This window comes from Melanerpes formicivorus, unplaced genomic scaffold (genome assembly GCF_026170545.1).
Source record: "Melanerpes formicivorus ecotype bairdi unplaced genomic scaffold, bMelFor1.0.p_v2 SCAF_26, whole genome shotgun sequence".
NCBI classification, from domain to species: domain Eukaryota; kingdom Metazoa; phylum Chordata; class Aves; order Piciformes; family Picidae; genus Melanerpes; species Melanerpes formicivorus.
Window position 1 is genome coordinate 12480422 of NW_027142378.1, and position 13367 is coordinate 12493788.

General features: G+C 47.0%; 1 protein-coding gene across 3 annotated transcripts in view; it reads right to left on the reverse strand.

Moving 5' to 3' along the window:
• The window catches only part of XDH (xanthine dehydrogenase), a 53668-nt gene that overhangs the window by 17785 nt on the left and 22516 nt on the right, over positions 1–13367 (reverse strand). For all 3 annotated transcript variants that reach the window (XM_068153723.1, XM_068153722.1, XM_068153720.1), the window contains exons 13-22: positions 12979–13088; positions 10375–10559; positions 9453–9627; positions 8925–9014; positions 8093–8262; positions 7461–7584; positions 6192–6311; positions 4492–4588; positions 2911–3035; positions 2081–2214 (exon numbers count right to left, since the gene is read on the reverse strand). In XM_068153723.1, coding sequence (XP_068009824.1) covers positions 2081–2214; positions 2911–3035; positions 4492–4588; positions 6192–6311; positions 7461–7584; positions 8093–8262; positions 8925–9014; positions 9453–9627; positions 10375–10559; positions 12979–13088 — 1330 coding nt within the window. The remainder of the gene's footprint in view (positions 1–2080; positions 2215–2910; positions 3036–4491; positions 4589–6191; positions 6312–7460; positions 7585–8092; positions 8263–8924; positions 9015–9452; positions 9628–10374; positions 10560–12978; positions 13089–13367) is intronic.

A 13367-nucleotide genomic window follows, 5' to 3' on the forward strand; every position in this document is an offset into this window, starting at 1 on the left:
TGGCAAAGATAAAGAGAAAAAAATACACATGTATTACTGATTAGTTAGAGAAAGGAGGTGGTTTGCTCAGAGCAGGGAAAATTCAGCTGCTTTAAGTACAGGAGTTTCATCCTAGCATAGCCAGCAGCTTTTAGAGGATTGGAAAGCATGGGTTACTGCTCAGTGGCTTGCCACCCTTCCTAAGGTGCTGTAGAGATTTTAATCTTTCTTTTTTTCCCTGGGGATTTTAGCGCAGCTTATTTGCATTGGTGTTTCTAGAAATCATGGGAAACTGCTATACAGAAAGAGTGATTGCGCTATGGAATGGGTTGCCTGGGGAGGTGGTGGAGTCGCCGTCATTGAAGGTGTTCAGAAGGAGACTTGATGGGGTGCTTGGTGCCATGGGTTAGCTGTTTGGGTGGGTTGGATTGGTTGATGGGTTGGACACGATGATCTTGAAGGTCTCTTCCAACCTGGCTTGGTTTATTCTAATAAAGGTTTATTCTAATTTTATTCTGCTAGCAGGAAATGTGAGGAATCAGTAAGAGGGATAGTAAAATCTAATCATAATGAAATACATCATCCCATCATAATTAAAAGAATCATAGAATCTCTGCCCTGGTGAGACCATGCCTGCAATAATACTGTATCCAGTTTTGGGCTCCCCAGGTCAAGAGAGACAGGAAACTGCTGGAGAGAATCCAGCAAAAGGACATTGAAACACTTGAGCGTGTCCAAAGAAGGGCAACAAGGCTGGTGAAAGGCCTTGAACACAAGCCCTATGAGGAGAGGCTGAGGGAGCTGGGATTAGAATAAACCTTTATTAGAATAAACCAAGCCAGGTTGGAAGAGACCTTCAAGATCATCGTGTCCAACCCATCAACCAATCCAACCCACCCAAACAGCTAACCCATGGCACCAAGCACCCCATCAAGTCTCCTTCTGAACACCTTCAATGACGGCGACGGGATTGTTTAGCCTGGAGAAGAGGAGGCTCAGGGGTGACCTTATTGCCCTCTACAACTACCTGAAAGGTGGTTGTAGCCAGGAGGGAGTTGGCCTCTTCTCCCAGGCAACCAGCACCAGAACAAGGGGACACAGTCTCAAGCTGCACCAGGGGAGGTTCAGACTCGAGGTGAGGAGGAAGTTCTTCACCGAGCGAGTCATTCGGCATTGGAACGGGTTGCCCAGGGAGGTGGTTGAGTCATCGACCCTGGAGGCGTTCAAGGGGAGATTGGACGTGGCACTTGGTGCCATGGTCTAGTCATGGGGTCTGTGGTGTCAGGTTGGACTCGATGATCCTCGAGGTCCTTTCCAACCTAAGTGATACTGTGATACTGTGATACTGTGGGATCTGATCAATGTCTATCAATATCTGAAGGGTAGGTGTCAAGTGGAGAGGGCCAAGCTCTTTTGAGTGGTGCAAAGTTGTAAGACAAGGAACAATGGAGACAAACTTGAACAGAGGAGGTTTCACCTTAACATGAGGATAAACTTCTTCACAGTGAGGGTGACAGAGCCCTGGAGCAGGCTGCCCAGAGAGGTTGTGGAGTCTCCCTCTCTGGAGACTTTCAAAACCCACCTGGATGCGTTCCTGTGCAGACTACCCTAAGTCATCCTGCTCTGGCAGGGGGGTTGGACTTGATGATCTCTGGAGGTCCCTTCCAACCTCTAATGTTCTATGATTCTAAGAAAAAAAATCCAAAGAGCAGGGCAATAGTGGTGCAAGGCTGGTGTAGTAGAGTTTTGAGCAAGCAAGAGACCCTCACACCTCTATTATACAAGTGTGGCTAGTGCTGAACTTTTAGAGAATTTGGGGTGAAGGGGAGAGGCAGATGATCTGAGATAGGAGAACTGCCAGAGAGCACCAAAGGAGCAGCGAAGGAAAGGGGTTTTCCCCCTTTTCCTAATAAAAGCTGACACTCCCACATAAGCTTGGCCCCTCTGAGCAGGTTCAAGTCCTCCCACCAGCTAAAAGCCTATTAGACATCTCTTCTGAGAAATCCCAGGCTTGCTATCAGCTGTACAGTAACCAGACTCAGCAAATGGGGCTCCAGGCAGTCTGAGAGGAAAAAGCCCTGTGCCCCACACCCAGACTTACTTGAAGGCTGAGACAGCCACTGCAGTTGTCAAAATTGTGCTCCTAGTCTCTTTCCCTCCAAATCCTCCTCCCATTCTTTTCACTCGAACCACAATCCTGTTTGAAGGGACTCCCAGTGCATTAGCAGTGAACTCCTACAGAAAAAACAGAGCAGCAGAACATCTGCAGAGCTCAGCTGAGTGCTAGCAACCAAGTATCAGCACATGGCCTTTCTGCAACCACTGCCAACAGTGCAAATACTCTGTTATGGTGCAGGTGCTATTGGTTTTGCAATTGAAACCACTGAGTCCAGCATTCCATTTCCAGTGTGGGAAGGCACACAGTGGTTCAGCAGACAGCACCACGTTCAGGAAGGGACTGACAGGAGAAGGAGTCACCAAAGATATATGTCTCCTTTATCATAGGGTCTGGTGTTGGTACCATTCCATCCATTTTCCTCACTTTTGGACGGTCTTGGTGAGGCAGTAAATAGGCCAAAGACAATCCATAGTGCCAGCAGCCTCTCTCACAAGAGGTGAGATTTGGTATACACAGTCAGTGCCTCTCTTTCTGACCTGTAGGCCATGCCTACTGAGCAGCTGACTCCCCCTGCAGAAAAGGCTAAGCACAAAATCCCTGGAGACAAAGATGTGTCACCAACAGAAACATCTCTGCCACCTGGGAAGCAGATTCAGGACACCAGCTGAATGGGTATGAACTATAGATCCCATCCCTAGCTCTAAGTCTTTTTAATTCAAGACAAGGTAGGACCAGTCATAGAAGAAAGCATTTATCTGTTCCGAAACTGAGAAACTAAATGCGTTTTAGGTAGCAGGGCAGGGAGATGGTACCTGTGTTTTCGCTGGGTTTTGGGTTGATACAAAGAGTTCCATCTCACCATCTTCCCCCTTTGGTACAGCCAGAGTACTGTGAGTTTCCAGATAGAAATGCTCCTGGCCACCAAGGTACATCTCTCCTAGAAAAGTGAAAGAGGTGACACAGCGGTAGGGTGTCCCTGGTCTAGAAGGCGCTGCTTGCAAGCTGCTGCCCTTTTGACGCCTGTTAAATGACAACACTTTGCCCTGCACAGCATTGAATATCCTTGAATAAGATTTCTTTGGAGCCTTCTCCTCTCTAGACTGAGCAGACCCAACTTTCTCAATCTGTCTCCACAGGAAGGATGGAGAACCTTTCCTGTGGAGACAGACTGAGAGAGTTGGGGTTGTGCAGTCTGGAAAAGAGAAGGCTCCCAGGAGACCTTCTTGTGACTTTCCAGTGTCTGAAGTGGGCTACAAAAAAGCTGGGGAGGGACTTTTGAGGGTGTCAGGGAGTGATAGGACTGGGGGGGATGGAGCAAAACTAGAAATGGGGAGATTCAGATTGGATATCAGGAAGAAGTTCTTCCCCATGAGGGTGGTGAGAGACTGGCACAGGTTGCCCAGGGAGGTGGTGGAAGCCTCATCCCTGGAGGTGTTTGCAGCCAGGCTGGAGGTGGCTGTGAGCAACCTGCTGCAGTGTGAGGTGTCCCTGCCTGTGTCAGGGGGTTGGGACTGGATCCATGTGGTCCCTTCCAACCCTGACAATTCTATGGTTCTATGACTCTAGATCAAAAATTGACACATCTGGTTTGAAATTTGCAAAATTCTCAAAGCCAAACATAAACACACACTCTAACAAAACAAAAAGTAAATAAACAAAAAACCCCTAAACAAATTCAAAACCCAAAACCAACCTCAAACCAGGCATCCCCTCCCCTTTCTAGAAATCTTCATTCCAAAACACAAATGGGAGACATTTGAAAAAGAAGCCTGCACACCATGTCCTTGACCCAGCATCCCTTCAGAAGGACTATTTGGTGCCTTTCATGATAACCCCACTAGGATGAAAGCTTAAAACAAAATCAAGCATAGTCTAGCTGAGCAGAGCAAATACAAGGTTATTATACAAGGACTTTGAAAGAGGAAAACAAAAAGCATAAACCCAAAATGCCTTCAGAAAATCCAACTGGCAATCAACTGTCATTGCAAGCAGCTCTTTCCCAGGACATCTTACCTGACAGTGCCAAAGGTACAACGTGCAGTGATGCTACATACTATTAAATCACAGAAGCAACCTCCTGTCTCAGTCCTGGCCCTGGTTTAGTCATAGAATCATAGAATTTTTAGGGTTGGAAGGGATCTTAAGCTGCTTCAGAAAAACCTGTCCTTACAGGGCAGCGCTGGGAGCATCCAAGACTGTTTGATACTGAAATTATACATAAATAGCTCATGAAAGATGTAAACAGTTGGTTGAAACGTAGTGTGGTCAGTTGAGTCCCACAGGCCTTACTTTCATGAGGTCAGTACATTAGGCACGAAAAGGAAGCTGATAGCTAGACTTCTTTTGTCACGAATTATCCTATTTCAAAAAGGGGCGTGAGTGCTTATTCTCACCTTCCAAAATGTGATCAGACTCTTCAAATCCTTTCTTCACATCTCCCTTCTTAATCCTCTTTATAGACTTAAAAAAGGATTGTTTCTCAATAGCTTCCTAGGAGACAAAATCATATGGTGAAATGTTTGGGGAAGCGGAGAGCAAACAAAGCTTCCTCTGGCAGAAGAAGAAATATCCAGGGTAAGAAACACAAGAACTCATCAAACACTAACTATGATAGCAGCCAAGAGGCTTCACTCAAAGCTACACAAAGTGATTTTTGGCAACACAGCAATTCACTATAAACACCACACCTGGACAATCTCAGATTGCTTTGGGACCCATTTTGCATTACAGACCCAGAACTTTGAGGTCTGTAGCCAGAGGTATGCCTTACAACTTACATGAACTGTGGTCTGTGCACAGAAGGGACAGGAAAAGGAAAAAATAAAGGGAAAAAAAAAAAAGAAAATAAAAGGAAAAAGAACAAAGGGAAACAGAAAAGGAAAAAAAGGGAAAAGAAAAAGGTAAAAAGGGAAAGGAAAAAAGGAAAAGAAAAAAGGAAAAGGGAAAAAAGGAAAAAGAGGAAAAAAGGGAAAAACAGGAAAAATAAAAGAAAGGAAAAGGAAAACAAAGAAAAAGGAAAAGAGATCAGAAAGAGAAAACTAAATCTCTCAGAAAAGAGGAGAACTTCTGCAGAAATAGTGTGCTTCTAAGCTAATGCACAATAATCTTTCTCGTGAATGTTTTAGGAATTCATTTCCCTTTTGCCAAAACAGGAGCTTTCCATAATGAAAAAAAACAACCCACCACAGAGTGATGACAACAATGGCAACAAATCATTTTAAGAGCATGCACATTTTTGGCTCCACTCTCAGCTTTCCTGGATGAATAAATAACTAAAAGCCTCCAAAAAAGGCAAAGTTCTCACACATCATCTGTGAAGCCACAAATCATGCAAAGAACACAGAACCTCTGCCCTCAGATGACAGTACCAATATCAGTCTAGACTAGACAAGGCACAGCCTCCTCATAATGGCCTGGATACAATTCACGTTACAAAACACATGGCATGAAACACTGACCAGCAAACAAACTCATTTGAATTCCATAGTTCTCATGTTTTCCCAAGAAGAATGACTTCTGACATTTTGTTCACATTTCTAGATACATAGATCCATAGGAACCTTAAGGATCATCTAGTTCCAACCCCTCAGCCATTGGTAGGGATAGCACACACTAGACTGTATTGACCAGAGCCACATCCTTAAAAATACTTCCACCACCTCCCTGGGCAACCTGTGCCAGGCTCTCACCACCCTCATGGGCAACAACTTCTTCCTCACTTCCAATCTGAATCTCCCCATTTCTAGTTTTGCTCCATCCCCCCCAGTCCTATCCCTCCCTGACACCCTCAAAAGTCCCTCCCCAGCTTTCTTGGAGCCCCCTTCAGATACCAGAAGGCCACAATTAGGTCTCCTCAGAGCCCTCTCTTCTCCAAACTGAACAATCCCAACTCTCTCAGCCTATCCTCATAGGACAGGCGCTCCAGCCCTCTGATCAAATTCTATACAAATTACTCCTTCATTCCATACCCTGCTGCACCTCCAAAGACTAACAGAAGCTGTAGCTAAATAACCTCCTCCTGTGTGAGAAGGGAAGTTAGCTAGACAGCAGAGAGTCCCGACCTAACTGCAGAAGCAGATCTGAGGTATCTTACCTGAATTGTGACGATAGGTTTGAGCTCTTCATATCTAATCTTCACAGCTCTAGCTGCTCTTCTGGAATGTTCTTGTGTGTCTGCAAGAACTGCACCGATGATATGGCCAACACAAGTAACCTACAGGCAAGATTAGGACCCATCATCATAATTTGGTGTGTGTATCTATGTGCTGAGAGGCTCTTGATAATTCTCTTCACCTATTCCTTTTCTGCAGCTTTTCATCTGTTTGTTCAGTCTATTTAAAACCAGTCAAGGGAGGACTATGACAAATAACTCTGGGCAGTAACTGAGTGAGGGAGCCTGTCCCAGTGACCTCCATCTTAGGGAACAATAGTGCAAATAAGCCAGGGGAGAGAGACATGGGGCAAAGGATCACAGGATCAGAGGATGGAAGGGACCTCTGATGGACATTGAGTCCAACCCCTCTGCCAGAGCAGGACCATAGAATCCAGCACAGGTCACACAGATGGGGTTGGACAGGCTCCAGATAAGGAAACTCCACAACCTTTCTGGGCAGCCTGCTCCAGGGCTCTGGCACCCTCACAGTGCAGAAGTTCCTCCTCATGCTGAGCTGGAACCGCCATCCATTGCCCCTTGTCCTATCCCAGGGTGCAAGTGAGCAGAGCCTGTCCCCTCCCTCCTGAGCCCCAGCCCTCAGATAGTTATAAACATTGATTAAATCCCTTCTCAGTCTTCTTTTCTCTAGACTAAAAAGCCCCAGTCTCAGCAGGGCAGAGCAGAGGGGGAGGAGAACCTCCCTGGCTCTGCTGGGCACACTCCTCTGAATGCAGCCCAGGATCCCCTTGGCCTTCTTGGCCCCCAGGGCACATTGCTGTCCCATGGATGATTTGTTCTCCCCCAGCACTCCCAGGTCCTTCTCCCCAGGGCTGCTCTCCAGCAGATCACCTCCTAACCTGTACTGCTGCAGGTTAGTCTGTGCAGGACTCTGCACGTATCCATGAGGCTCCTCTCTGCCCAGCTCTCAGCCTGTCCAGGTCTCACTGAATGGCCTCAGAGCCTTCAGGCTATCAGCCAAGCCTCCCAGTTTAGTATCATCAGCAAACTTGCTGAGCAAACTCTGTCTGTCTGTCCACTCATCAATGTCATTAATGAAGGGACTCAGGCCTTATTGAACTTGGCACCAAGATTTCTCTTGAGTGCAGTTGTGTAAGGTAGAGGATTTCATTGGGCAATATGAGAAATTTTATCTCCTGAGCTGTGTGATGAAGAAAGAAAGGGGGGGAAAAGCTATTTTTAAGCACATACCATATCCTCAGCAAAGACAGTCTCATCATTAGCAATGCCAGTGATGTTACTGCCAGGAACATCCTTGGCAGATACAAAACACACAAAGCCAGGAACACTCTGGGCTTCAGAAGCATCCACAGACCTAAAGAGAGAAAGAAGGAGAGGCACTGTTAGCCTTTCTCATCCTGCTTTTGGTCAGTGTTTATGACCTACCAACACATTCTCATGGTTCCCTGGGCCTGGCTGTGCAAAAGAGGAACAGTTTGATGCACCAATGTGATGTGAGCCCAAGTCAGAAAGGGCAACAAATTAGACTAAAACCATCTGGATTCTGAATGGGGGTTTGATCACCAGTCTGCTTCAGCCCTCAGCTATTGATAGACATTGATCAGATCCCCTCTCAGTCTTCTCCTCTCCAGACTGCACAGCCCCAGGGCTCTCAGCCTCTCCTCACAGGGCAGTGCTGCAGTCCCTGCAGCATCCTGGTAGCTCTCTGTTGGACTCTCTCTAGTAGATCCCTGTCCCTCTTGAACTGGGGAGCCCAAAACTGCATGCAACATTCCAGGTGAGGTCTCTCCAGAGAGAGTAGAGGAGGAGGAGAACCTCCCTCGATCTGCTCTGAACATCTGAAACGCAGGTGCAGCACTTACAGGATCTTAGCATGGGCTTTGGTGCTGGTCACCAACGTCAGGTAGAGCTCATTCTCATAGTGAGGGATGTCATCACAGTAAACAGCTTCTCCACAGGCTTGCTTGGCAGCTGAAACATGCACCAGAGGCCGGCCTACCATATCTTCAACTGCCTGACCCTTGGGCACTTCCTGGAGTAAAACACACAACTGACTACTACTGTTTGACTTGCAGGGCTCAGAAGCATTGAGTGCAGAACAAAAGACACTGTGAGACATTCTGGTGAGATGGGGAATGGGATGAGGGATCAGACCTGAGGGAAAGGAAGGTAAACAAGATAGATTGACTGCAGAAAGGGAGCTGTAGAGAATGAAGTGAAAAGGATTCAGGTTTTGAAACTGCTATGGAAGAGAGAGGTTTGATGTGACAGCTTGCATAAGGGTTCCAGTTCAGAACCTAGCTTCTACTCTCAAAGCAGAAGAGAATGGGACACCAATGGAGAAATAAAGACGAAGATACATCCCAAATCTGAAGGCTGAGAAATGCAAAGAGAAGCAAGCTGTGACTGGGGAAAGGAGAAGGGCAATTTCAGTTTGGGTATGGAGCTGGCTGCAGGAAGGAAGTGCTGCCCAGCACAATTTTTATGAAGCTGTGCACATCAGGAACAATTTTGAGCAATGGCAGGGGACAACATTGTATCCTAAAGCAAGGAAGGGACTGAGAGCCAGGGAGAAGCCTTATCAATGGCATTATGTAAGTTCACATGCTGCTCCTGCTGAGACAGATAAGAGGATAAGCGCAGTCTGAGACACAGAAAAGCCTGGGTCCATGTCATGCAGGCACTGCTACTTACTTGGAAGAGCTGGGCATTTGCAATGGGATCTTTGTGAAACAGCTCTGTAGCACTGAGGTAGTTCAAGGGCATGGGCTCACACAGATTTTTCTGCCAGAAACATGTTAAAGAACAGTCATCTTCCCTGCTAGTCCCTTACTCACATTCCCCAGTAGCCCAGGATATCCCTCCATTCTCCAGTCAGATAATGCATCTTTGACTGGTTAAAAGGGAATCGGGGCTCAGGCTCTGTGCAAAAAATAGCCACAGACTCACTGAAGTAGTCATAATGCAAGGGAGAGAAGAAGTCCAGGAACCCTCCTGCTGAACCCACAGATCAGCATCCTTCCACAGCATGGTGGGAATGCCATGAGGCAGCAAGAGGGAAGATTCACCACCACCACCACTGCCTTACAGGTAAGGAGCAGAGCAGCTCTGGGAGCTATTGCAACACTTTGCTTGAATCCAAACCCTCTCCACGCCTTCCCAAACAAGACAGCACACCCAGGCCCCTTCTTCCCCAAATCTGTCTCCCCTAGCAGCACTCACAGTGCTACTATGGCTCTTGCTGAGTTTCTGGAGGACTGTCAGGTAGAACTTGAAGAAGAAGCTGAGGGTGAGAGTGCGTCGGAACTCCACCATCCCGCCGGGGGCAGAAGGAGAGAGCTCCATCTCACCTGCCAGTGAGCGGCACGCATCCTGCAGCAGCTTCTCGTTCCAGTCTCTGCAAGGGAGCCAAGGGGATGCAGAGCCTGTGATCAGCACTAAATATCACCAGGGCAGACCAATTCTGCTGACACAGCAGCCTCGCAAGCTCTCTGTCTCTGTTTATAGTCTGTATTAGCTGTGCTCTCATCTTGTGCTCATGTCACAGAGTCACAGAAACATTCAGGTTGGAAAAGACCCTCAGAATCACCAAGTCCAACCCAGAGCCCTACTCTGCAAGGCTCACCTCCACACCATAGCCCCAAGCACCACATCCAAACCACTTTTGAACACATCCAGGCTTGGGGACTCCACCACCTCCCTAGGCAGCACATTCCAGTCCCTGACCACTCCTGCTGGGAAAAATCTTCCTAATGTCCAGACTAAACCTCCCCAGTCCCAGCTTGAGGCCATTCCCTCTTGTTCTGTCACTAATCACCTGGGAGAAGAGACCAGCAGCAGCCTCTCCACAAACTCCTTTCAGGTAGCTGTAGACAGCAATGAGGTCTCCCCTCAGCCTCCTCTGTTTCACACTGACCATCCCCAGCTCCTTCAGTTGCTCTTCATCAGATTTATTCTCCAGGCCCTTCCCAGCTTCCTCCTCTGCCCTAGCTCCAGCACCTCAATATCTCTCTTGTACTGAGGTGCTCAAAACTGAACACAGCACCCAAGCTGTGGCCTCACCAGAGCTGAGTACAAAAGGACAGTCACCAGTACAAGGGCACTGCTCCACCAGATAGCCTTTCTGTCACAGATTAATTCCTACCTGCCAGTGAGGTCTTTACAGGTTTTCAGTGCCAGGATGGTTGTAGGAGCCATGCCTCCATAGCTTAGTTTTATCTCTTCCACTCGGCTGGTGCCATCCTGGAACAGGACTCTCATCCCACATGTCACAATGGCAATGTCATCCTCCCGACGGGAAGCCTGCTTGAAAGCTGAGAAGTATTCACCCTGGAAGACAGGAAAACATTGCTGTGTTCTTTGGCTTGGCATGCCCTGGAGTATAAACAGGAACAAGCTGTTAATCTCTCTCAGTGTGGATGTGGTGTGTACTGTGTACAGGTCTGCAGCCCTCAATACAGGAAGGACAAGGACCAGATGGAGAGGGTCCAGAGGAAGGCCACAAAAAGTGATCGGGGGTTGGAGCAGCTCTGCTACAAGGACAAGCTGAGGGAGCTGGGGGTGATCAGCCTGGAGAAGAAAAGGCTCTGGGGAGACCTAATAGGAGCCTGCCAGTACCTGAAGGGGTTACAGGAAAGATGCAGAGAGACAGTTTCCAAAGGCCTGCAGTGACAGGACGAGGAACAATGGCTTCAAACTAGAGAAGAGCAGATTTAGATTGGATGTTAACAACAAGTTCTGCACCATGAGGGTGGTGGAACACTGGCACAGGTTGCCCAGGGAGGTGGTTCAGGATCCATCCCTGGAGATATTCAAGGTGAGGCTCAACAGGGCTCTGAGCAACCTGATCTAGTTGGAGATGTCCCTGCTGACTGCGGGGAGGTTGGGTGACCTTTGGAGGTCCCTTTCAGCCTGGACCATTCCATGATTCTATCCCAGAGAGCTGCACCTAACTGATTGATCTCGCAAGGCCAAGCAGGACATGTTCAGGTAGGGCTGGGTGTTTCCACATGATCCAAGAATTAATTCCAATGTATCAGATCAAATCAGCCTAGAACCACGTGGGAAATATCTTTGACAGATATCTGCTCATAGCTGTCACATTTTGTCTATATCTTGAGAAGAAGAATCAGGACAGATTTTGTTAGTACATAAACAAGTTTACATTTCCTTAGCAACTCTTTCTTTTTCCCAGGCTGCTAAGCTGGAAGCCTAATGGGTTAAAGATCACATCCTAATCCCCTTTCCTTCAGAAGTCTTTGAACTCTGAAAGACCTGCAATAACAAATATCTTTCAGTTCTAGAATAGAGCAGACTAATTAAATAAGACAATTTCAATCTGTTACTGCAAATACAGTGCTCAGTAGCTCCCTTGAATCCTCTGCTGTTCTCTAAAGAATGAGGAAAATCTTTGAAAAGCATCAGCAACTATAACTCACTGTGAGGGTCCCAGAGCCCTGGAGCAGGCTGCTCAGAGAGATTGTGGAGTCTCCTTCTCTGGAGCCTTTCCAACCCCATCTGGATGTGCTCCTGTGTGCCCTGTGCTGGATTCCATGCTCCTGCTCTGTCAGGGGGTTGGACTCGACGATGATCTCTTTGGGTCCCTTCCAACCCCTAACATCCTCTGATCCTGTGTTCCAAACCACCAGTCTAGCTGTGTGCTAGCACAGGCCCTGCTTCCAGTTGTGCGGAAGTCACAGTTAAAGACAATTTTGCCACCTTCAATGCTCCACTGAAGAATTTTAGTCTTCCTGACTTCATGTTTGCGAACAAAGTTCAGCCAAGAAACCATGAAGCAGAGAGTTCAAAAGTTGCTTTAGTTTTTCAGATCAGTGAGCAGCATATGACCTGAGGATACACATCTGTTTGTTTGCCCTGTGATACTGTCATGTGGAAGGAGGAATATGGAGTTGCCCATTCACTACCTCAAGCATGTTTCTCAGCCTGTTCTTGAAGCAGAGGTGCTCCAGCCCCCCAGGAATCTTTGTGGCCCTCCTCTGGACCCCCTCCATCAGTACCCTACACTGTGAATCCTTGCATCTTTCAACTTGTAACCTCAATCCCTAAGAAACAACCTTCACAGACATAAAACAACATTTTGCTGTTCTCAGCCCTAAAGGGAAGAAGGAGTTATACCTCATGTCTGTGATTCATGCTGCTGTGGAAGGGAAGTGTTCATCGCTCCATCTGAAGGAAGCTTTGCAGCTTCATTTGAAGTTTCAAGTCCACATTGCCAAAAGCCCTAAAAATCAGTCCCTGTGCTTTCAGTCTTGCGAGGCAAGGATGCAGAAACTAAACTTCTTTCTTACCCATACAGACTTTCCCCCACTCCCCCCCTCCCACCTCCCTTCAATTCAAAGAAATGAAGCAGGAACCTTGGTAACCTTCACTTCAAGAACTGCTAGCATTTTTGCTGCTGACTCTTCTGGGAACATCACTTTGACACCTTTCATCCTTACTGAATGCACTGAAAAAGCTCCAGACAATAAAGTAAAATTTGTATTGCTTGCACTAGGAAAAGCTCTTGGGCTTGCTGGACTTCATCAGAGAGCCCAGCTCCCCTTGCTTGTCAAAAAGTGTGTGTTGCTAGGTTTTCTCCATGTAATGTACTCACTTCCTGGACTTCTTGGGATTACAGAAGCTATTGGAGGTCAGTCTCCAAGGAGAAAAAGTGCTTAACATTGAAACTAACACTGAAACAGCAGCATTTTAGCTCCACAGACTTTGAAGTCTTTCCCTCCAAGCTTACCTTCTTGCTGTAGGGGATTTCAACAGAGAGAAGTATTTCTTCAGGCTTAACTATTGTCTTTCTGTAGCCAGTGAAAAACTTCTCGTCCATTGTAATGGTTCTTTTGCCCTCTGTAGAGCAAGGAGATGTGAGTAACTTAAATGAAGAATGGCAATAGTATGTGTGAAAGAGCCTTTAATCTACACAAGTCACACTTGATTTGCTCTCAGTTTTCATTTCTCCCACCTTCTTTCACCAAATCAGGAAGGATTGTTTCAGATTTACTTGGTCCTTATGTAATATAAGAGAGCCTCTGCCTACACACAAAATTCTATTTGTTCAGGAACTAATCAGAGAGACCTCCCTCCTTCTTTATCCAATTAAAGCTGAACCTCCAGGTGAACCAATTT